Source organism: Xiphias gladius, chromosome 3 (genome assembly GCF_016859285.1).
Source record: "Xiphias gladius isolate SHS-SW01 ecotype Sanya breed wild chromosome 3, ASM1685928v1, whole genome shotgun sequence".
In the NCBI taxonomy this organism is placed as follows: Eukaryota; Metazoa; Chordata; class Actinopteri; order Istiophoriformes; family Xiphiidae; genus Xiphias; species Xiphias gladius.
Window position 1 is genome coordinate 8,502,230 of NC_053402.1, and position 26,078 is coordinate 8,528,307.

A 26,078-nucleotide genomic window follows, 5' to 3' on the forward strand; every position below is an offset into this window, starting at 1 on the left:
TTTTCATTCTCTGCAAGAAAAACATTCAAATAGTAGAACTCTGCTGTGCTATCTGTCTCTGCCACACACTGGCACACTGACACTGTTAACCATTAATCCTGACTGTAAAGGAGAAAAACAGGTCCTCACATAAACACAGATGAAGGGATGTCTGGCAACAGATACTGTATCTGTCTTTGTGTGTGAGTGTATTCATTCAAGCTGTGAGCATGTGGTTTAAAATGTGTTAATGATTTCAAAATGTACCAGTCTGGTTTTCCTGTGTTTTGAGTTGTTTGGAGGAAACTATTTTGTTTATGTGCTTGTGAGCTCAAGCTGAACACAAACGGTTTCTAATGTTCACTTGTCTTTCCTATGACAAGTTCAAGTTATGAGGAGCTGCATATAAATCCCTCAACAGTAATGCATGACTGATGGAAAAATGTGAATTCACTTGGAAAGGTATTCATACATTTCCTAAACCGTTTTTTTTTTTTTTTTGGTTAATGCCATTATCTAATGTTGCAAGTGTCCTGCCAATAGAGAGTGAAGTGGCGGAAAAATGTTTTTTAATAATTTCTATATATCTTTCTGTCACTCTTACAAAGAAGCTGCACACCACGAAATGGTGCACGAACCAAATCTGTTCCTCAATTAGTTTGCTTGAGTAAAAAATTTTAAAATCTTTTATTATAAAACTTTTGCCAAACCCAAATTATTCCAAACACTTAGGTTAACATTAGGGCTGTCACTTTTTATTCGAAAAACATTTCATCTGAATGTGAGGGAAAGTTAATATTCAAACTGTGATGACTCAACCGAATAAAAAAATTTAATAGTGGGCAATAGAATTGGGGCTGTCATTCCAACTTCATTCGAACTTGATTTTTGGAAAAAGGGACAGCTCTAGTTAATGTTTTCCTTGCATACTATATTTGTATTATTTAGGACAGGCTGAGATGTATCTTTTGGATATGAATCATCTGCTGTGTTGTGTTTACTTGAAAAATGATTCATTTTCTGGCAATCAACTAATCAATTAGGCAACTAATCCTCAATTAACCGATTAAGTGGCATTGTAAAAGCAGAATATGGCAAAATGGCCACAACACTAATATTCTTTTTAAACGTTTATAAATTGTTACAGTCCTTTTCATAGCAGATATTTTGACAGGTTTCAAAAGGTACACATACAGTGTACAGTGTGACAGGGAGGCAGCATGCACAATACCAGGACCTTGAAACTGAAGCAGCTAAATGGAATTCAGCCATCTCAGTTGAAAACAAGCTAATACAAGAACAGTTCAGTCACACAAAGGTCAATTAACTCAACCAAACGATAGAAAAGACACCAAGTTAGTGTTTTATTACTTGCACCTCTCTGAAATGTTGTGCAATGGTTGCCTGACAGTTGGATACATCTCATGTGTTTATAAGCCTCACTGTGCCATGCTGTTACAGTCAGAAATCTCCTGTGAAGACGGCAGTTTTTATTTTGACACACACCTCAATACTAGCAAATGGGAACACTCTTGCAACAGGCATACACACAATCATGCAGTGTCACGCAAAGACAGAATGGTATGCACAGTTGCATAGTACCACAGATGCAATGAAAAGCACGCACACACACACACACACACACACACACACACACACACACATAATAAAGAGCATACAGAAATGTGCCAACTATATTTATACCTGTAGCACAATATTGACCGATTTATGGTTTAACACTTACTTTAAACTAAAAAGTGCTAATAAAACCACTGAGGTGCTGACTGACAGGAAATGATATAAGAAATATGTGATGAATGTTCAACTGCAACTTTTCACAGTGAAGAAAAGTGTGCAAATAAAGATTAACTAATAGATTAAGTGAGACTGTTCCTGGGCATTTGGTGCAAAGAGTAAGAACCACAGCAAGGACAAAATAAATGCAAATTATTCAATTAAGTTCATCTCAGGACAATTTAAAATTAAATGGCAGAAAATGGTCTAAGGTGCAGATTGTGTTGGTGGTTCACCTGGCTAAAACAAATAATTCAGAAACAGTCAAATGTGACTTTTCCCAAAATCTGCTCTTTGTGTCTGTTTCACGTCACTGCGCATTTTGTGTCCTGGGAGGAATATTGTAAAACTTATGTAACAGGACACGTAGAGACTCAACATGCAGCCAAACAGACAGCTACAACGCAGTGACCTTTGTGTGCTGGAGGGTGTTGTTTGAGTTAAAGGCAGAGTGAACGACTTAGCTAATGCTTTAGGTATTTCAACATGCCACGGCACGCTCGTTTTTTCTCTCTCAGACACACACACACACACACACACACACGTCTGTCACTCTTACATTTGACAGCTGTGTGTGTGCGTTGTATGCATTTGTGTGTGTTGTGTGTATGTTGTGTGCGTGTGTAGGAATGACTGTGTGCCATTTGTCTGCCTGTGACAGGTTTATTGTAGCAGGGCAGCAGTGCCTTGTGCTTTCTCTTAAGGAGCCTGTTTTCTCTCCTGAAAGATTCAATTAATCTGAGAGGGGACGTGTCCGAGCCACATCTTCTCTCACAAATGCACACCCACACACCCACACCCACACACCCACACACACACACACACACCCACACCCACAAAACACCCAAGTAGGAGACTGTGTCTTGAATACATATAAACACACTCACCACAATAATTTTAACATAAACAGACACACTAACCAAGTAGCTTGGAATACAAATTGGTATCAGGCAAGACAACCCAAGCCTGCCCCGGAAGCTGCACAAATTATACTTACACTCCTGTGCCAGTGTGTGTGTTTGTGAGACTGAAAGAGAGAACATTTGAAAGGCCACTACATTTATCTAGCTGTGTATGAATGCGTTGTGGTCAGGATAAATCTCTTCCTCTCTCTCTCTGCAGAGTCCCAGGGGGAAACCCCAGCTCTAACTTCACTAAGCACAATCACATGCTCCTATTCCCATACACAAGACCTCAATACTCTCATCTACACACAAACAACAACCTCAGCTCTATCCTTTAAAACAAAACACTGCTTTCCACCTTAGGGATTGGGCCCATTTATTTCTCCATTTTTCTTTTTCATCTCCATCTATTGACTTCTCTCCTCTGCATTCGCCACAACCCCTACATTTGCTGTTTATGGCGTTTTATCCCTTAAGTCTCACAGATGAGGGACGCCACCCTTAATGTAATTTTCGCCTCATTTAGCATGCATTTGTTCCAAACTTTACTCCTAAACTTGTAGGATCATTCCATACAATTAAAGTAATAATCTACAACAATGCCTAATGGCTATAACACAACAGTGATTTAAACTGCACCCAATTCAAGCATTCTCCTGTAACAATTTCTGCTCTCGACACTAAGAAAAAAAGCTGCTGGTGCACAGGAAATGATGTGCTTTACGTTTCCCGCAGCTGCGGCAACATTACTTTGTTTGTTTAAAGAGAGAAGAACTGAGTAGTTAATTGGCCAAAATCCAAGGAAAAAGATCACACAGTTTGACTGTAAACAGAAATTTGGGAAATGCAGTGCAACAGAGTGGTTAGCAGCAAAAATATCACTCAGATGAAAAAACTTGCTTATCCTTAATTATTGATACTTGCTATTCCCAATAAAATAGTGTGCAACCCCTTCAACCTTCAAAAGTGATAGTACAGTTTTGGTCTGGTTCTCTTGGTTCAGTCAAATTTCCTCAGTACCTCCTCTGCTCTCAGATGCGAGAGGGCGGGAAGAGGAGGAAGAGGACAGATGGCCTCAATCTGGTTTTGGAGGTACCGGCAGACCTTAAGTAGACAGAGGACCATTTACAGCAATTTTACATCTATAATAAGTGACTAATCCTGTTTAGATGTAACCTGTGTGAATACAGAGGAATAGGTAGTACACAGTAGAAAGCAGGATTTGCTGAGGAAAAATGATGTCTTTACAGAGTTCCCTTTTTGCTGAGGAGTGTACAAACAGCACAAATGTCAAACTATTTACTGATCCACAATGCATTTAAAACTAATGTTAATCTGCCCCCCCTCCACACACACACACACACACACACACACACACACACACACACACACACACAGCAACCTGGAGGTGTGGAAATAAGGGAGACGCTTTACTTGATTAAGTCAGGTGGAAATCCTATTAATACTGAACTAAAAAAGGAAAAGGAAAGGAAAGGAAAAAATAAGGGAGACTCCTGGGAAATAGGAGTGTGTTGGCAGCTATAAGCAGTCAACCCTGCTATCAAGAGCTCAGCCAAATACAACAGTGCAAAAAAATGTCTTGAATTCCATGAAACACATGTAAACAAAAACAGTAGCAAGGCAGCCTTGGCTCCTTTGATTGCACACTGGCTCCTTGAGAGCTGGATTCATGCTGCTTATTGCACTGAAATGGGAACAGTGTGAACATTTGCAATTACTGGGTAATTATCATGTAACAGGGCTGTATAGTGTTATTACAAGCATGGGACTGAGATCTCAATCGGGTTTGGTTAATGTAATGTGCAGGGATTTGATATCGAGAAGTGCCATAAAGCTAAATGACCTGTGTCGTACAGTGGTTGGTGTTTTAGTGGGCGGACGCTGTGAGTGTGCATAGGGGAGATGAGAGACAGAGAGAGAGATGGTCAGTGTGTGGGCAGAATAAAATGTATCCCGTTTTAAAGACGTGTTTAAACTGCCAATCTGGGCTGGACCAGTGGTTGGGTCAATTCCACTTCCAGCTAAAATACACTACTGTTGCAAAGACACATTTTAACCAACAAATGGTGTTTGCACGACTGATAGTGAATCCACATCTCTGATCATTTTACCTCAAAATATTTCCATGGTATTCTGAAAGCACAAAATCAGATCAACTAGCTACAATAAACTGTGCCCTGGCACATCTCTTTGCTGCCATACACCCATCAATCATCCTAACACACCCTGCTGCGAGTCGATTTCATCTCTGACAGCTTTTCATGTGCATGTGCGAGTTGAGTCTGCCGGTGTGTTGAATTAACGCTTCATCAGAGCCCTGCCCTGCCAGCACTGCCTCACTTTACTAGACCTCTAGTACCCTGCGGTCCAAATGACAAGTACTGCATTGAACTCACACTCAAGAAAGAAGAGGGAACATAGCTAAACCAGAATATTATCATCTCCAGGGTTTACCGCTGAATAGAAACCAGAGAAACTGTAACTGTATCTCTGTCTGCAGCTACACAACTTCAGGGGGGATGTAGGTAACTTGATGACAGTGTTTGTCAGGCTTTCCATTTTCCAAAAGATATAGCAAACACAACATATGGTTTGAACCTTGACGAGACCACTCTGACTTTTCCTCTGACTGACCACAAAACTGTATGCAAACATTCAATGCAATTTTTTGGCACAATGTTATTCAAAGGGTTCCATTACTAACAGCAGGAACAGAGATCACTGCGCAGCATTGAAAATAAAGGGAAACCACCAGCTCAGCAGGGAACAACATATACCGTAGATGATCTATTAAATGCAGTCTGGTAATACTGCCTGTATGTACGGCGCACGCGCACACACACACACACACACACACACACACACACACACACACACACACACGGCAGATAGACAGTGATGTAAACAAACACATGGGAGTTTCATTTAAGTAGCCTCTTTCTGGCTAATGCCACACTTTTTTTTAATGGCCAAACATATCAAAATCACCCAGTTTGCAATTGAAATGCTCATTTAAGCAGACACACACATACAGTCTCTCTCTTTCCCTCACAGATTCATTGATCCGATTGAGGCAGCAGTGGGGATGTCCAACAGAATTGGTACAAATGCAGGAAAAAGCAGCATCAGCCATATGCCAAATGTTCCAAGAGAGTGACTTTTACTCCAGATACCGGAGACTGAATCACAGCCATCATTCACTCATACAAACCCATCAGCAATTTCCCCCAACAAGGTAAGAAGTGGTCTGTCATCCCTCTTAGGGCACAACTTTAACCCCCATCCCCAACACAGAGACACAGAAAAATGCATCTACATCTGCTCCCACGGCAGTGACGGTGTAATGATCCCCATGCAATCCAAAACCATTGCACCCTGACCTGCACACTGCTGCAACAACACCCACACAACAACGCTCAACAGTGAACCCCGCTGTGCCTTAAAACCCGACGATATGTGTGTGTTGGAAACTGTCAAGTAATTTTCCGCTGATGCGTTTCCCATCGCTAAGGCTGAGAATCCTTAACATGATACCATACTTTCACATCTGAAACTTGTCACAGCTTTATGATAGCAGCTCATTGTGAGACCTGGATCTAGGTTCATTTCCCGCTGAACACCGTATCGTCATCGAAATAATGACCGCACATGCTGCCACAAACTGTGCGCATTTTTGCGCAGGCCTATTTCAACTTAGTATTTGATCAATTAAGGTTTGTGCTTTTGTGGCAGTCACAGTAAAGCAATCTAGCCGTCTAACATCTTTTACTTACTGTGGTGTGGATGTAGGTTAATGGCCGATGGCAAGAATTTTCCAGAGTGGAGAGGCGGCGGATGATTCGTGCCCAAGTGACCGGGCGAGGGAGGGATCCTCCCGGCTGCTGCTGCTGCTCCGAGTCGGTGAGACTCCATTGCGAGCCCCGCCAACAACGGAGGTGGTACGTGGACGGATCGGGGAGGTCCAAAATCTCTGCCATCCATTATCCACAGAGGGGAAAGTTGTAAAAAGAAATTGTCCGTTCGGATAGGCCCCCTATTCCGAAAAAGACAATTCTGGCTATAATAATGTCTTTAGTTTTCCAGGCGAATCGGGCTCCTTTTCAGCCATCCTGCTGACCTATAAAATGCAACAAGAAAATCGCTTGATTCACAATCCAAGGCCATACTGAGTAAACTGTTGGGAATTGGTAGTTTACGGATTTCTCCTCTTTCAAGCGAACAGGCGGCCCATACGTGCAATGACGCAGTTTGGAAAACCACTTCAAAAACTAAACGTTGAGTATTAGCTGGGCGACATTAAGCCCATAGGAGTTCTTCCTGGTGTATCCTAACTGCAGGATTTAATGCAGCTTCAACTTATATCCACAATATTACGGTTTAATGTTTGATCCGACTAGCAGCACTCCAACCCCCACTGCACACGAAGTAGCCAGCCGCTCCGGGGCTCCGCTTCCCAGAGAAACACAACCAGGAGAGACGCGGCCGGCTGCTCTGCCCCGGCCATGAAAACACTCTGCGACTCTGAGATGGAAACGTATACGGTCAAATTTTAATAACCTTTTTTTTTTTTTTTTTACATTTTCCGATTACCCAGCTATTTTCCCAAACCGTAAATCAGCAATGCAGGCTATGCGCCGAGTCGCCATGTAAACCAATACACCATAAATACTGGAGGCGCATCAAATATAAATTTCAAACGGGTTAAAAATAAATAAGGTTGCAAAAGCCTGCATCGTTAATCAGCGTGGTTAGCGGTGTTTTGTTGCCCACAGATGCGAATTTTGTCCGGGCTACTTCGCAATTGGACATGGGTGCTGCCCAAGGAAAGAAATCAAAACCCAACCCGTAAACACTTCAGGCCAGTTTAAAAACTAAAACCACCATTTGTAACCAGGCTATCGAGGGTTCACCATCTAGACCCAGGTTTAAACCAGTATTACGGTATAATACTGTGTTTTACACCATTAATCGACGGATAATTTAGTTTAGCCCGAGCAGTGTGTCTTGAATCTATTAAAGGTCGATTTTAATCATTTTAAAAAATAGCTGATAAAACACAATCTTCGTAGACATCCGTATGTGTCGTATTAAAATACACCAAAAAAGAATAAAAGTTACTTAAAGGAGGACAACAAACAATTGCGACTTTATCCGCAGGCAACACGGACATGAAAATCTGGCGTCTTGTAGAATCTAACCTTTTTTTTCCTATTGCCCGAAAAACAACATTATTTAAATATTGTTAGTTTAATTAATTCAGTTAAAAAAAAAAAAAAAAAAAAATCAAGGCGAAAGTCGAGTTAACCTTCAAAGGCTGTAAGCAAACACATTACAGCAATGACTCGTGATATCCAGGCGGGCGGGATCCGAATAATGGCTAGTTCAAAAATTAAGATAAATCTTTTTTTCTTTACAAAAACACATCAGACACAAATGTTGCCTCCAATCGCTCTAAGAAAGACCCCGAAGGCAAGTTAGACTATCCTTTTCGATTGTGGTCCATGCGGCACGGCAGCGGAGGAGCTCGGCAATTCAGCCACGTTTCAAACTTTTCACGCTTCCATTAACGACACACAAAACTTTCTCGGAGGAACCGTCTCGAAAGTGGGGTTTTTACTCCGACAACAGCTTCCCAAAAATCCAAAATGTCGTAAGCAAACCTCCGCGCCCTTTTCGCTCACATTCACAACCCAAATTATGTTTTTAAACGCCGAGAACTCTGTCACTTTAGATAGAAAAAGAAAAACCAAACAAGGTAAAAAAAAAAAAAAAAAAAAAAAACATGCCAATTGCTTACTTGAATGGAGAAAATCTTGGGGAAGGACCAAAAAATGCAAACGTTTCTCAAAATCTGTCCAGGTTGCTGGGAGAACTGGAGTAGTCCATTACATGCTCTTCTGAAGGTAAACTGGGGGATAACTGGTTGGGAGAGAAAGCCCCTGTCGCGTCCGTAAACTCCTCAGCATGAAACACACCATTGTTTTTCAAGCCCCGCCCCTCTCCTTCGCTTCCACCCAACCCCAGCCCAGCCCAGTAAGTTTTACACAGCTACAGTCTGATTGGCTGCACCAACTTTCAATCAAAAGTCCCTGTTTTTTTTTCCTTTTTTTTCTTTTTTTTTTTAAAAACACTGGCCTCTCGCCAGCACTATAAAACCAATTATGGAGCAAGGAGTTTCAGCCGTTTCAAGGTCCCCTTTCCCTTCAAGACTGAGTGATCAAAACAAGCAGTGGATTTTTTTTTCTCCTTTTTTTTTTTTTTTTTTTTTGCAGTGCGGATGGTGGTGGTGGGGGCCAGTTTCAAGGCGACCCCCCTACCACCACCACCCCACCCATTTCACGCTCATCATTGTAGACGCTCAATGATTGGGAAGCGGAAAGTGCGGGGGCGTTGTTACCCTCAGAAATATTGCACTTGTTATTAATATAGTGCGGGCCTCATTTAACTCGTTCTCACTAGAAGGCAGTGGATAATGACCTAAGTCAGTAAATTTCTGTCCATTACACCCGCTTCCTACTCCAAAAGGAAGTAAGTGCGACCTCAAGCATCAAAATCAAAACTTGAGATAACAATCTCACAAGTATTCAGGGCCCTTCAATTAATTCTAATTTAATTATTCGAATTCGTTTGGTTGACCACAGACGGGGCGTTGTTTCCCCATTAGCAGGCCCTAGACAACCCGTAATAGGCCAATTATTATGGATAAATGGTTACAGGAAAGGCAAAAGTGAGTGAAAAAGCTGAAACCTGTTACAACTCAAAAACACAGATGGGCGCAAAGTTTAGGACTGGCAGCTGAACGAGCTGTCGTTGAGAAGAAATCCATGTAGTTTTTTCATTTTTAATATAAATTCTTTTTACTAAAAAACAAGTATGTATTAGCACATTATCTGCTTCATTTGTTAGCGTTCTTGAAACATCTTTATTCCATAACATACAAGTATACACTCTAACCCTCGTCGTTAAAGTGGCCTTCAATTGTGTCATCACTCAGTGCTACAGTGAGTCTGCAGGCAGATGGCGGACAGGCACTGACCAAAAGCATCCTGGACTTTCCTCATGCCAGCCATGACCGCACTGAGACTTTCCACTGTGGTGGCCTCCATGACCGTCACATTTTTGATTCCCCACACAGTTTCTCAACGAGGAATAATTCAATATGCAAATGCACCAAAAATGACTGAAAGTTAAGCAACACTGGATGTCTCATTGTGGATAATCTGGGCCGAGTCTGAGCGGGGGGGGGGCACACACAGATTTGCATTAGAAGAGGAGGAAAAAGTGGCGTGCTCATTTAGTGCTATTATGCCAAAATTCGGATGGGGGGGCGGGTTGGTGTGAACAGGGGGTCTAAAAACCCTCTCACATGACCTCTCCGTTCTTCCTCGTGCACTGTGCTGTCTGAATCTCTCGGATTTGTATTATCCATAAATGTCCTTTGAAGTACACCGCTCTGTGTTACATAGTCTCAAAAAATGTTGATTAAAAAAAATCTGAGGCTGTTTCAAGCTGCCCATGTCACCCCCCTCAATACACACACACACACACACACACACACACACACACACACACTTCTCCAGCCCCTCCTACTGACAGTTTATCGGTTTCAAGGCGACCCTCCGGTAGAGGAAAAGAAGCGCTTCAACAGAGACCAAATCGCGGAGGAGAGGAGAGGATACAGCGGAGGCTAACCGGAACGGCAGCCACGGACCCATGCTAACAGAGGAGAAATGGGCCCACTGCATTGTTGCCCGGTGTTCCGGTGAGGTAACGACACCCTCGGTGGTCAAACCTCGTTTTTTTTTTTCCTTTTAGCTCATGCGGACAACATTGCCACCGAGCTGAGGAAAAAAGAGGCCGCTCAGCGACAGCCCACACGCCGCTGACCTATTTGCTCGCAGCGCCCGTCACCCTTGACGGGACGCGGGAAGGGAATTACTAGGCGGAGGTCAGAGTGGTGTCCCGTTCCGGGCCGTCCAAGCCGGCCCTTTGTTCTCCAAATCGCCACGACTGGGAATTCAAACAATGCCTTCAGATTAAGGCCCTATTGTTGCTCCTTTTTCACCCTCCGAGCACGAGGCAGGTCTCATCTTCTCGTTGTTGTTTTTCACGTCAAATACGGCGGCGTTCGTGGGGGGTTAGCTCCACTTCGAGGTGCTTATAGCTGCTAAATGGTCCGTCGAGCGTCGTGGTTGTTTTCATAGAGCTTTATGAAACAGCTTAGTCGCGATTCTTTCAGATAATAAGAAGCACAATATATTTCCTATCCATAAATGACGCATGTTTTACGCTTGAAACTAATTCCGCGTTACTGAACATGAACGTCAATTTAATGAAGTAGTTTTAATTTTGTTCACCAAAGGCTGAAGTTAGTCCTAAATTATCATAGCCTCAGATGGTGCTGAAATTAATATCTCAGTGCATTTTTGTGTAACTAAATCCATCAGCTGTTAAGCCAAAGTAACCCAATTAAGACTACTTCAAAATTCTTTACTGCACTGTCCACATAGAAAACAGCATCCGGTTTATCAGTGTAAACGTGTGGTTTATATCCAGGTTGTCACCTTCGTAATTTGATGGTAATAACTGACCTATCTACTATCTGTTTATTTCTAGGTTAGAGCTTCTCACAGTGAGCTTTACTGCAGGAACAGATGGGACCATTTGGCAGATTATGTTTTTTATAGCCCATACACCAACTGGGTTCTTTGAGGATGGTCCAATTTTAAGCTCTTAGCTTGTCCTCTATGTGGGGCCGCAGTGGAGAAAAACTAAAAACTATGATTATTTATCTAAAACACGGCTGAGTCAATATAATACCACAGCCAATTTTCCATTCCACTAAAATGATTTTAATTCTGTGAACCAAAGATTGCACGATGAGAAAATTTTTTATCCTCGACTCTGTTTTAGGCTAGTTGTGTTTTTCTTTTTTCCCTTTCTTGTTTGCCTCTTATCTTTGCCATATCTCACATCAACCTCTAGCTGTGTGACTGCCCAAATATCATTGCTGGGGTTTGGGTTAATTCTGTCCTATCAGTTGAAGGATCAGGTAAATGATTTGATTTGGCGGCCAGACTATCTGATTTTCTCTGGGCCTGTGACTGCATTAACCCACAGGGGAAAGAGCACAGAGACAGCATTGATTAATTCAGCTGGGGGTTCTACTCCTCTCTTTAAAATAAATAAATAAATAGAGGAAGATGTCCTCCTGCATAAGCAACCACCCTTCAATAACAGCACTTCAGTTAGCACATCTCAACACGCTCTAGGTTGCTTATAAAGCCTAAATGCATGGCCATGTTCCCAGTTACACATATTTTCTACAATTTTCCATAAATGACAAATGAGAAACGGCAATAAACAAAAACGCTAACTTTATGTGAGCCCTCCCAAACCGCTTTCTCACATACATACCAGTACAGACACAGAGTGCCTGCACAGGGCTAAATCATTCATCATACCTTACTCAAGCTCCACACAAGCACTTTATTGTTGTTGAAGTGACCACAGCTGCACTGCAGCAAGACAAATCTATAACATGATTGTGAAGAAAGCTAATTGCAGTGTCATGTTATCTGTTGGACTGAATCAAACATGCGTACAGAGACAAACACTTGTGCAATAAACATGGCACTGAGTCTGAGACGTCATCATCCACACACACCAACCCCCACTGTAAGCACGCACACACATATACACAGACAGCTCTCATGGGGGACCTGCCAATCATCACTCAGTGCCTTGCAGGGTTTTATGGTAGACCACTGGAGGGAAGGGGGTGGGGGCTTTCTTCTGGAGGACAAACAGCCTGCCGCAGGCACACCGCCTTGACAGTCATACTGCTGAATGTGAGGTGGTCACATGCCATGAATGCACAGAGAAAATCTAGAAGCTGTCTGTTCACACATGATTATCTTTCACCACAAATATACCCAATTTTCATGATTTTATAATTGGGTGATGCTATTTATTTCTGGTTATTACTAGTACTTTAAATAAAATTAGCTGCATTCTGAAAATAATTACATGCATTCCTGAATATAGAGCAAGCATATATATAAAGTTAGGTACATGTTTATTTGGATAGTGAAATACTTTTCGTAATTTTGCCTCTGTACAGCACCACAATAGCTCAGAACTGTAGCCATTGAGATGTGATTGAGGTTTTGACTTTCAGCTTTAATTCAAGGGGTTTCACAAAAAATATTGCACTAACTGTTTAGGATTTAAAGCCATTTTTATACATAATCCCTCATTTTCAGAGGCTCAAACCTAATTGGACAGATGACAATCAGTTTCATGGCCAGGTGTGGCCTGTTCCCTCATTATTTCAAGACAAATAAAGCAGAGAAAAGGTCAGGAGTCGATTTCAAGCGTTGAATATGCCTTTTTGTAGCTGTTGATGGGAACTCTCACTACGCGGTCCAAAGAGGTGTCGGTGCAAATGAGGGAATCCATCATTGGGCTAAAAAAACAAAACAAACCTATCAGACAGATGGGAGAAACTTCAGGAGTGGCCAAATCAACAATTTGGTACATTCTTAAAAACAAGGAAATGCACGGGTGAGCTCAGCAACACTAAAAGGTTCGGAAGACCATGGAAGACAACTAATATCCTTTGAGAAGAGAAACCCTTCACAATCCCAAAATACACTGCAAAAGCAACCAGAGAGCTTCTCGAGGCAAAGAAATGGAATGTTCTTCAATGTCCAAGTCAGTCACCTTACCTCCACCCTATTGAGCAGGCTTGTCACTTACTGAAGACAAAACTGAGGGCAGAAAGACCCACACACAAGCAGCAACTGAAGGGAGATGCAGTAAAGGCCTGGCAAAGCATCTCAAGGGGGGGGAACTCAGCATTTGATGATGTCCATGGGTTCCAAACTTCAGCCAGCCATTGACTACAGAAGAATTTTCATCCAAGTGTTAAAAATATTCCTTATATTTATAAGTATGTTGGTTTATCCAATTACTTTTGAGCCTCTGACAATGAGGCACTATGTATAAAAATGGCGGAAATCCCTAAATGTTTAATGTGATGTTGTTGAACCCCCTTGAATTAAAGCTGGAAGTCTACACCTCAGTCACATGTTGATGACTTTGTGTCAAATCCATTGTGGTGGTTTACAGAGGCAAAACTACATTAATCGTCGCCACTGTTTGAATACTTATGGCCCTAACTGTATATGTATATATACTGTATATGGTCATATGTGTGCCACCCATAAATTACACACAGTAGGTTATTGCTATAGCAGTACAGTTATGACACATGCAACTCTACAGCTAGAACAAATTATATAAATAACTTGACCCAGGTTTCTGCCACATCAAACCAAATTCAAGACCAGTAGCTGGAATTTACAACATCTATTACATTAAGATGAATGATAATGATGTTTACTGTCCCTGCTGAAGAATCATAAAAACACGGTCAGAAGGCTGTAGATTGAACTTAATTGTAACCAAATCCAGTTAAACAGGCTTATTTAAAAAACAGTACCAAGATGAGGACAAACATGGAAGTCATACAAGCGAGATTCCTATCTGTCACTGCTGCAAACCAAGATGGGAGGTGAGGGGTGTGTGTGTATGTGTGTGTGAGTGTGTGGAGGGGGGTCCAATTGTGCATGCAGGGTGCTCGAGCAGGCTTGCAATGCACAAGCTATGTATTTTTGGTGTCTGTTCCTGTGCCTGAGTCATGCGGTTATAGAGCTCTGAGAAATCATAAGGTTTTTCTTTAGAAAAAGCCATCCAGCCTTGCCACAACCTTGAGGAGACACTGATGCAACACACATATATTCTACTGAGTGAACGTGCAGTGGTGATGTGTCAGGGCCACTGAAACCTCAAGAAAAGGACAGGAAAATCCCTGTGTGGGCCTTCACACCTCGTGTCCATCCTGGGCACATAATATATTTGATTTGACTGAGATATGTAAAAACAGAGGGGAAATTACCCTCAGTGAACATGTCACCCTAAGTAAAATGCAAATCACTCTGAGGCTTGCAAAAAGAGGCGCTACTGCCACAGTATATGATCCATTATTCTCTGCTGGCCTCCTTCTGTCAGCTGTGCTAGCCTTATATTTGCCTTTCACCTACTATATACGCCAAAGGGACTCATGTAGTCCAGTGGCCCCATCTGTTGAAGAGAGATGAGAACTACAGGGTGGATCAGTGACCTGACCAATGGAGCTGCTGTGAAGCTGCACAACTGTAGTAAATGGAGGAACACAGTAAGCCTCATTTTCTGACAAATTGGTCCCCCTCTGTGTCCTCTCTAAAGGGAAGACATTGTGCTGTTACAGACATTTTTGAACCAAGTAGCTGGAGTGGCTTATTCACAAACTCCTGCAGCGCTCACACCTGCACAGGCAACACGTGCACACACACAACACACACAGACACACATGCGCATGTGCACAATAACCTCAACAAGCACAAAAAAAATGGAGTATGGTTGCACTCACTGACTCACTTGTACTGTACAGCACACACACACACATGCCAAGCACTGTTTCCCTGGCAGTGAGTGTTTTGCTGGCGTGGCAGTAAAAGGATATCAGAGGGAAGCAGTCTCAGCAGAATCACAGAGGGGACTGCAGTGAGATGGAATAAATTTCCAATACCAAACACATTTGATCTTCAGTGTATATATGCATGCAGCAGGAAGTCTGCATGCAGCCCAACTTAATAGATGCATATATGAATTCATATCGGTGCCAACACACACTTCCGTATGCATGTGCACAGCCCTCCAGGATCATCTTATATCATGAGGTGTCTCCATGCAGCACAGAATACTGCATGAAACTGGGACAGCCAGACGAATGGACGCAGCATGACTTTTGTTATTGCTGGATCTGGTGGTGTCATGCACAGTAACAGGATATGATGCATTAAACATGAGGGTGGGGCAGCACAAGCCACCATCCACCATCCATCTTATCCTCTTTCATCTCTGTAATATGCAAATATGGAGATCTGTTTTTAGACATGGACAGGAAATGTGCCCGATTCAGCAGAGGATCTATTTCCACCATTCGAAGAAAGCTGGAATAAAAATCAGCGTTAATGGCACACTCTGTCTTTTATCCATGGTCATTTTACTGCTGGATTAAACACACAATCCTGTCTCTTGCACTCCCGCATGACCATTTTCACTGTCCATTACACCAGCCCGATAGTAGCTGGCCCATTAAATAAAAATGTAAATGTAACCTTATTATCCGATGATAGAAATTGATCCAGAATACACAAATCAGCATAAAAAAATCATGGCTCAGATCACACTTGCATAAGCTTTAATATGAATTAATGTTTTGAGATGCAGAGAAAATTTAGGCATTATGAACATACAGGAAAGAATCACGCCTCACTTTGAATAGAAATAAAAACAGGCCTTTATCGCCACCTCCTGTCTAAACTGTGAAACTACTGCAAATTCACAGTTGGGATATGATAGCAGAAATATCTAAGGGGAGTTGAAACTAAAAGTCAGAACAAAATTCAAGGAATACTAAACCACAGACCAATAACGCAAAGTGGAGATGCATTGCTGTCGAAGGCCCTGTGGTCATTTCTTGCTAATAAACAACCTGTGATCTCATGATCCCACAAAGAGAGCATGATCACAAACCCCATGATGTTGTGTCAAGACGTCTGAGGACAGAAAAAAAAAGCTTTTCTTTTTTATGTGACAATTAGAGACTGCTCTGAGATCTGCACTTATCATGCGTGACTGACCTCTTGGAGCGCCTCTCCTGACCTTGACCTCCCGCAAATAGGTCAGCATGAACACTGAGGCAGAATACAGCAGATACAGATGAGACTTGGTGATGGTTCTGCCATGATGATAGAAATCAGTGCATAAGTAGCACAAACCGCATCTTTGTAAGGTTTGTATCTCTGCTTCCTTTACAGGAAATGTATTGATTCCTGATACAGTAGGCTATATAGGTATTTTGCATTATATTAAATTAAATGACCAAATATATTCTTCATAGAAAGCACCTTTTGAAAATGTTATAAAAAATAGATACAAATTGTATTTACTTTCTCGTAGCAAAACATTTGGTGATGATCAGTGTGTTAACTGACAAGGTTATGCAGCTGGATCAGGTGCTTTGATAAGCCATGTGGGACACACCCTGTGTCATCTAAGATTTTACATAGAAAAACATATGTATCCTGCTTAGCTCCAGCATGGTAAGACGCTAAATGCAAGCACCAGATCAGATTTCCAGTGACGAAAACAATGTACATTAGAGTATGAAGTCATTTATCCATCTATAAATTTTTGCATCTTTTGCATTTCTGACAAGGCTACAGTGTTTTTTCATCTCATGGCATCCAGGATTTATACTGCTGCGATTTTAAAATGCAGGTGTTTGCTTGAAAGATCAGTGTAAAGAAGAGGGAGGCAGGTGCATAACAAATACAGTACATTTGGGGTTGGTCCAAATGTGCAAGCACACCTTTGAGTCACGACTAGTCAAATGTTCTTTATACTGAACTCCTGGTAGTTTACTCCCATAGTTAACTTTTGCACTAAACTAGGTTATGTGATCCTGTTTCTGACAGTAAAACATTCACTGCTGAAACTAACAGGACTTGAAAAGCTGACAGCTGAGTGTGCTGCAGGGGTCAGCAGTCTTGTCTACTGCAAGTTTATGAAATCCATCCAAATTACTGCCTGGTTGCTATACTTACATCTGGTGTAAAGTGAATTAGGACTAGCATTATGACTCATTTCTCAAATCATATTGACAGATTTCAGACACAAGATTCAGTCTGAAAAATTGTTTAGCATACTGATGGTGGCCTGTGAAACTGACATCTTTCATAGGAAAAGCAAAGAGGGAGGAGGGGGAAAAAAAAAAAAAAAAAAAAAAATTCCAGCACCAACAGGCCTCTCTGGAGCCAAGAAACGTGACTGGGCATCCCCAACGGATCTTACATCTAGTAAGAGTTATCACAGCATCTTAGTTACAATATTTACTGAGTGATTTTAAGCACATTCCCATCTCAAATATTAAGATGAGATTTCAAGAATTAGGTTGTTTTCCCTCAAGTAAAAAGTAAAGGCTGAAAACAGCTATTGTGTAATTCAGAAATTTACATTAAGATTGAAAAATTTTGCTAGTACTAGTCAAGACAATTGATTTTAGTGCTGCACTAATTTGCAAGTAGTAACACTAAAGCTTCAGTAATCTTAACACTAAATTTAAATTTCACCATTGTCCTACTCCAAGTGTAGTGACAACAAGTACAGTCTCAAGATTGCAGTAGCTTGGAAATAAAATAAACCACAAGAGTCAGACATCATGTCGGAACACATGTGCACTTTATTGGGATTGTTTAGTCAGTGTACAGGTTGGCCCCACCAGTCTGGCACCCCATGTTACCCCATCACTTCGAGACCCCTTGCCCCACCACCCCAGGATGAAACCTCCAACAGGGGGAAGAAGAGGTCACGATTGGGTTTTGCATAACAAAAACAAAAAAATTAACAGGACCAAGATATTTTTAAGGCTGAAAGTACAAAAAACCCAGACATAATTTACATACAAGCGATACTACAACCATGTTTAAGTATGCGCCAACCACTGGGCAGCCTTCACAGAGGCGAATACGTGTCTGAACAATGCAGTTAACATTTGGAATCATGTGTCTGAACAATGCAGTTAACAAACATTTGGAATGACTCAAAAGAAAAAAAAAAAAAAAAAAAAGAAAAAAAAAACAAATGTACATTTTTTTAAGTCCCCAGATGCAACTGCAGAACCCTGGGGTGTTTTTTTTTTTTTTTTTTTTTTTTTTAAACCTAGCCAAACATTACTGTTTCCTTCATCGTTCCAGTTTTCTTTAAAATCCTGAGTCAAGCGCCAAAAATAACTGAAGCCATGCCAATGAGTTGGTCATCTAGGCTCTGCGCCTGAGTGTGTATGAGAAATGTGTGGTGTGGTTGTTTTGCACAGAGCTGAAGTTGTTGGGCATTTGGTTGGGGAGGGGGAGGAGGAACAGTCTGTTTAGAAGCATTTACGGTGGACGATGGAGGGGCCGGACTCATCGTACTCCTGCTTGCTGATCCACATCTGCTGGAAGGTGGACAGGGAAGCCAGGATGGAGCCTCCGATCCAGACAGAGTATTTACGCTCTGGTGGGGCAATGATCTGAAAAAATAAAATAAAAAAATAAATAAATAAAATTCAAATATGCATATACTAATGCATGCATTACAACTAAACTGATGTCATGCAAGCAGCAACAACATGCCACTGCTGATTCTATAACAAGTCAGCTCACCTTGATCTTCATGGTGGATGGGGCCAGGGCAGTGATCTCCTTCTGCATCCTATCAGCAATGCCGGGGTACATGGTGGTACCTCCAGACAGCACAGTGTTGGCATACAGGTCCTTACGGATGTCGACGTCACACTTCATGATGCTGTTGTAGGTGGTCTCATGGATTCCGCAGGACTCCATACCTGAGAGCAGATACACAATCAGCAAGTGAAGTGCAGAATAACCATAAAAGCTGGATGTTGGGCCTAAGTTGGGAAACTTACCGAGGAAGGAAGGCTGGAAGAGGGCCTCTGGGCAACGGAACCTCTCATTGCCAATGGTGATGACCTGTCCGTCAGGCAGCTCATAGCTCTTCTCCAGGGAAGAGGAAGAAGCAGCAGTGCCCATCTCCTGCTCGAAGTCCAGGGCGACGTAGCACAGCTTCTCCTTGATGTCACGCACGATTTCCCTCTCGGCTGTGGTGGTGAAAGAGTAGCCACGCTCTGTCAGGATCTTCATGAGGTAGTCTGTGAGGTCGCGGCCGGCCAAGTCCAGACGCAGGATGGCGTGGGGCAGGGCGTAGCCCTCGTAGATGGGCACTGTGTGGGTCACACCATCACCGGAGTCCATGACAATACCAGTGGTACGACCAGAGGCATACAGGGACAGCACAGCCTGGATGGCAACATACATGGCGGGGGTGTTGAAGGTCTCGAACATGATCTGCAAGAGGAGGAGAGAACATTTAGTATTTTCAACTACAGAAATCATCGTTTACGTTTTGTGGCCACTGCACCCACTACATGCAATAGAGTGAGGCTCAGACTGAAGTTAGTAGAAAAAAAAGTGCAGAAAGTCAACATTCCTTCACACTTGTGCATGTCAGATGTCTATTAGGTGCTGATCTACTGACTCAGCTAGACATAGACAAGTGCAGATAAGGCACACAGTCAAGAGACCTGTTGATGATAGATCATCTTATAGGAGAGAGGTCCTGGAGGAGAGGGGGAGGAAGGAGCAAGTGAGAATGGAATGAAAAAGGAAACCAAGGAGGAAATGAGGTAACTAGTTTTGAACAGTAAGTTATTTAATGTACCAACTGGCTGAACTGGAAATGCTTAATTCTGTGTGTGCAGTAAGGGCATGTACCTGGGTCATCTTCTCCCTGTTGGCTTTGGGGTTCAGAGGGGCCTCTGTGAGCAGGACAGGGTGCTCCTCAGGGGCAACTCTCAGCTCATTGTAGAAGGTGTGATGCCAGATCTTCTCCATGTCATCCCAGTTGGTCACAATACCGTGCTCAATGGGGTACTTCAGGGTCAGGATACCTCTCTTGCTCTGGGCTTCATCACCAACGTAGCTGTCCTTCTGGCCCATACCCACCATCACTCCCTGAACAAGATATTAGATAGCCTTTTTACCTAAGACACTACCATACATAATGCTACAATAAAACATGGGATATGTAGCGCTTTCCTTATCTACTTGTCTTGATTACATGTACTGAGTTTAGACTATAAAACCTTCACTAATTTTTGTCAAGTGTCATTAGACTGCAAGGCTTTAGCAAATTGAAGATTGAGAAGCTTGTGTTCAAGAAATTCAGAAATAACTAAATTTCTTATTTGATTCATAATACACACATTTTATGATAGCAAATTTTTATTCAAATCGGGAGTTTGGCTTTAACTGGTTTGATCACTCACCTGATGCCTGGGACGACCGACGATGGAGGGGAAGACAGCACGAGGGGCGTCGTCTCCGGCGAATCCGGCTTTGCACATACCGGATCCGTTGTCAACAACCAGTGCGGCGATTTCATCTTCCATGGCTGAACTGTTAAGAGGGTCAAGGAGAAAAAAAAAAAAAAAAATGAAAAAAGCGTTAGACACTTAAGTCTGACATTCACACCTCAACAGTGCCGGTTGTGACGCTCAAAGCTTTCACTTCCTGTTAACTCGTTAGCTGTAGTACACCACATTAGCCGTTAGGTGGAGCTCGTGCCACATTCCGCCCAAACCAGACAAAAGGAAGTGGCCCTGCATTCTGTCATTGCCATATAAGGACATGGTTCGGTTTTGAGCAGCTTTGCGGCTACCGGCGCCATGGCGTGAGGCCAGCGCGGCAGAGTACGTCAAGAAGAAGGAGAGGAAGAGGGAGGAAAAAAAAAAAAAAAAAAACCTAACATTCGACATTATCAGACCCAGCGTCGCACGACCACTCCCTCCGGTCTACTTCCTCCGCTGCCACCTCCCACTGTTGCTCAATCATACTGGCTTTAACAACTCTTCAGAAACCTTTGCTTCAATATCACTGCGTCATAACCATCCTCCGCCGCTTCATTCATTGCACACTAGCCTCCTGAAACCACTAAAGACTCCATTACTAACAATGGAACAGTTTTCAAAACCCTAGCATCAACCTTTAAAAACCCTGGACACTGGCTATTAAAAGAAATCAAGTTGCATAATAAACTCGTGTTGAGTCATGGTCACAAGTCCTTGACTAATGCTCCATTTCCTGAAAGCCACGCCTTTTCTCCGAGTGGATGATTTGTCATTCGCAATTTCTTCGTTTCCTCCTTTTCAATTTGGTAATACAGCAATTCAAGGCAAGAGGGCTCTATTCCAACAAGTCATTAATCTTTGCTTTTTGCAGGCCTCGTGTTCTTGGCTCTTTCCCATTTAGAGGAAGCCTTATAATTCTATTATTCAGATGATAAAATGAAATTTAATAAGCCGACGTAGTGTACACAAGTGTCCATTTAAAAAACTAACCTTGATTAAAGTTACCACTGTTGCAAGTCTGAAGGGCGGTGTTAGCATGATTTGGCTAGGCTAATATGCTAAAGTAGGTCACACCCCGCCGCATCGGGCGCACAAAGGAAGAAGCCAGGATCTAGACAACTCAAAAGCCTCTTTAAAAACTATCCTGCTGGGGCAGAGATACAAGCCAGCCCCGGAATACTGCAAATGTTGCACAACTACACAATTACAAAGCCAGTTTAGGAAGACCATTACTTTACAAAAGTATCATTAATCATAAGCCGGCTACAGCCAAAAGCACCAGTGAGCCGCTGTAGTACCAGTTTAGTCTTTGATATATAGTTAGATATATATCTATATCTATATATATTAAAAAAAACAAAAAAAAACGTAATATAGATACTGGGTCTACCATCGTTACCTTTTTGAAGTGTTCAAGTTATATCAGCAATAATGATAGTGTATGATAGGACAAAGAACCTCGTGGTCCTTGCCATCTTTTTACAAATCACAAGTTTCAAAGTCAAATGGATTTAAAAAAAAAAAAAAAACCAAATCACCTCGTTGTTTACTTCATGGATGTTGTTCTAAAATTACAAATCTGTAAATGCTGGATTTGTCTCCTTACCTTTGGGTGGGGGGCTTTTCGCTTTAAGGGAACCGGTTTCAGGCAAATGATATCCCGCACAAGCTGTGTGTGACGGCGCTCAGAGTGAATCCGTTAACTGTGGGCGCATGGTTTTTATAGTTCGTCAGCTGCCCGGCTCTAGCCATAAAAGGTAAACTTTCGGAATTGCGCCCTCTGATTGGTCCAGCGTCATGCACTTGGGGCACGTTGAGTGCACAATGTGGTGCACTGGGCGATCGCGATTTGAGGGGGAGAGAGAGGGAGAGAGAGAGGAAGGCGATAATAGCAAAGGATTGGAGAAAATAAAAGGGAAGGGATTGATGTTGTGAGGCCTAGTAAGCCTAATCTCCTGATATACCGTTTTATATACAGGGTAAATTGTGTATAAACTTTGATAAATGTGAAAATGTCTTCACTGCACCTGCTCTTAGCAGTTGGGCAGCACATACTTATATGACTATTGCAAGAGCTCAGCACCCAGGACTCCTCCCTGTGAAGGCTGCGAAGGCCCAAGACTATTATCCTAAGGCTGTCCTCGCTTCCAGTCCTTCTCTCTAGATTTATCTGACACTATTTGATATTTAAGACGATACAATCTGAAGGTGATGCCGATGTTGCTCTTTACTTTGAAAACCAGCTGTAAACTCAGTGGGAGTCACTGACCTGCATCACCAGGGTAAACACATGACACACGTAACATACACAGGGTGGTGGAGCTGCCCTGCAACAGACTGGGGAATGACCATTAACTGTATGTAGGCCATCTCTTCCCCATACTGCCAATGCTTGCTGTTAATGTTCATTTATTGATCAAGTATTTGTGCTCTTTGGCGATATGGTTTTGGGCTCCACCTAAATATTCTGTCACTGGCTGCTAGCTACCTCTCTCTCTCTCTCTCTCTCTCTCTGCCTGAAATACAGTAGTTTTACAAAGGTGTGTTGTTCTAGCAGAGGATGGGATATGTTGGCAATCTCAGATTTTAATGGTGCTAGAACTCTACTACATGTAGATGTTAAAAGTCAGAGTTAAATAACACCCCTCAGACAGTGTAACATGGGAAAATTACACAAAAAAAATTCATCAAAATACGCAATGAGTGAAAGTACCAGCCAAGAGGTTTTCAGTTGCTGTTTCCTTTCAATCTTGTAGGCTACACCTCTATTGCATGTCTTTTCTGATCACTATGAAACAGGAAGTGCCTAGAAATTACCTTTTTTACCCACTCTTATTCACCTTTATCAAATAAAACACAGACAAAAACATTGGTCCAATGAATTACTGGAAGGCTGAACTTGTAAAATGTTGGAGCCATTCTCCCTCTGCCTCATTCACATCCCGACTGATGGGGCCCATGTGACACATTCTCAAACTGAAATTTTAAGGCCTTTAAGCCTTACGCCACCAGGATGGTAAAACGTCCATTCCTGATTCACTATATTAAGGTTTCCATACACCATTGGACCATAGTCTTATCATCTATTATGCCACTCCACTTTTAAGCACTATTCTTTTCTCACCTCTGTGAATTTCATCCTCATTTCCCCCTCTCCCCCTTTCTTTACTCCACTCTCTCTCCTCTGTCCTCCACTCTTCTCTCATGTATCTTCTTTTTAATATATAATAATTGGTATACAAATGTATTCATCTTGTGCTCCTAAACCATTAGTGAGTATACATTAGTAGAATGGCTGGGCAACCTCAGTAGCATTTAAAGCTGTAACTGTGGCCACAGAGACATGCGGCAACTTCATCTCTTCCTCCTTTACCACTTCCTCTTCCTCTGTCTCACTTGTATCAAATCCTGTGTATCTTTTTTTTGGTTTTGTCCTCATTCATATTGTTAAGTTGGCATTAAATAGACATTATTGACGTCCCCACATGACTCAAAAAAACCCTTTTAATTAGCTAAAACTCAGTGACCCTACATTTCTGATGGGTTAAGTGGCACATTTCAGTTCCAATAGGCAATTTTTACACACACAGTTTAAGTCTGACCAAAACTAAAACAATTTGTGAAACGATTTTAATAAAAGGGAACAATCAAAGCTATACCTGTCAATTCATCAATGTTGAGTCAGAGTTTTGACTTTTGTAAAAGACTCTATACAGACTCACACAGGCTGTTAGAGGGTTTATGGATGGAAGGAAGAGTGTTTGAGATGATCAGAGGTTTACTGCGCCCACTTATTGATTTACATGCCGTAAATCCCATTGTTAAATCCTAAATCACACCTAGTTTACCCCTCTCTGACTTATGTCAGAGAGGTACTTGTGTGTACAGTCATATTTGGTTCACTCGTGATTAAGTTGCATTTATGTGACGAAGGACTGAAAAAAAAGTGGGGAATGGTTGGCGCGGTTAACAGAGATTTGAACAAAAACGAGCTGAGAGGATTTCTTCTCTGCGTTGACGTCGTAATGTCGTAAACACGGACTGGCTGGGAAATATTTAATCCAGCCTTAAGGGAGTGCCTTCATTCTGTGTGTGCATGTGTCTGTCTATACGTTTGCACATACAGTGAGTCACTGTTGAGGCCCAGCATACTTTGATTCAACTGAAAAGCATTTAATGGCATGACTTGTTCTTCCTCATTGACTCCTGAATAAAGAGTGAAACTAGAGTTCAAATATGTGTCTGTATCACTGTGGTAAATAAGTTGTCAGTCAGCTTAGGACTTTGGATATACATGTATTTATATGTATGTGTGTCTGGCTTACTGGTAGTAAGTGAGAGGTCTCTGGATAAGTGGCATGTTGTCAGCACTATTCAGTGGGAATTTCTACTATCCAGGTGCTTGGAATACTGTCCTGGGAAGACTCCTCTCATGTATCATAACAGTTTGTGTGTGTGTGTTTGGGCCCTGGGTACCAGTGAAATGCAGACTCTCTGAACCTGGGCCTTCCTGCCAAAGTCTTAAGTGCAGTAAAGCTACCTAATGAATTTTTCGGAGGATTTTTGTCCGGACAGGAGTTTATACACACGCACTTGAGGTGTTGTGTATATTGACTATTACAATGAGTAGTGGTTGTCTAAATAGACCACTTGTCAAACTAAGTGACACAAGGCAGCACATAGAAGGTCTGATCTTAAACCTTTCATTTAGAGTCAGGGAGAGTTAAGGAGCTACTGAAAATAACTGTAATTTAGCTGTAAAAGTCCCGTTCCCTTTGGCAAAAAAAAAAACACCTTGTGTGTATGGTCCCACAAAATGGATATTCAGCAGCTTGAGGGAGTGGCTGCTAGTGAAAGCCAACATGAGGCCAGAGTCAGGTGGTACAAAGGTTTTCAGCCAGGTGAATTGTTCAGCTGTCTGCCTTTCCATGCCTGTTGTTACCACTCATTTTTTTTTCCCTTTATGGCATGTAAGAGGACGAGGGTTCAACATGGAAAATCATAACCCACACAAGCCAGTGGCTGGAAGTGCTGACATGCAGTGAACACAGTTGTAATCTGTGGGGAAAACCCTCCTGAATTTAGCTCTAGGCTTCATAATCTGTCTACCAGCACGTCTAAAGCTCAAAAATTCACATTATATCTTGTTTGTTTAATTCATCAAAACCAACAAACAAACAAACAGACATAAAAACAAAGTGTAAAAATGAAAAATTGTAAATTTTTTGGACGGGACCAGTTTCTGGGCAACCAGCAGAGACATACAAAATGAGACTTTATATGTTTAGTAGTGAGCTTTAAAT

The 26,078-nt window shown here is 42.1% G+C and overlaps 2 protein-coding genes across 3 annotated transcripts in view; both read right to left on the reverse strand.

The window, feature by feature from the left end:
• Positions 1-8,696, reverse strand: part of tnrc18 (trinucleotide repeat containing 18) — a 48,546-nt gene extending 39,850 nt beyond the window's left edge. For both annotated transcript variants that reach the window (XM_040123563.1, XM_040123561.1), the window contains exons 1-2: positions 8,497-8,696; positions 6,473-6,816 (exon numbers count right to left, since the gene is read on the reverse strand). In XM_040123563.1, coding sequence (XP_039979497.1) covers positions 6,473-6,680 — 208 coding nt within the window. In that variant the 5' untranslated portion in view covers positions 6,681-6,816; positions 8,497-8,696. The remainder of the gene's footprint in view (positions 1-6,472; positions 6,817-8,496) is intronic.
• Positions 8,697-18,033: 9,337 nt separating this feature from the next.
• Positions 18,034-22,398, reverse strand: actb2 (actin, beta 2). Its single transcript, XM_040159043.1, has 6 exons — positions 22,382-22,398; positions 20,695-20,824; positions 20,141-20,380; positions 19,276-19,714; positions 19,013-19,194; positions 18,034-18,879 (listed from the first exon to the last, which is right to left on the reverse strand). The coding sequence occupies exons 2-6, from the start codon at positions 20,815-20,817 to the stop codon at positions 18,736-18,738; spliced, it is 1,128 nt and encodes a 375-aa protein (XP_040014977.1). The 5' UTR covers positions 20,818-20,824; positions 22,382-22,398; the 3' UTR covers positions 18,034-18,735.
• Between the last annotated feature and the right edge of the window lie 3,680 nt (positions 22,399-26,078).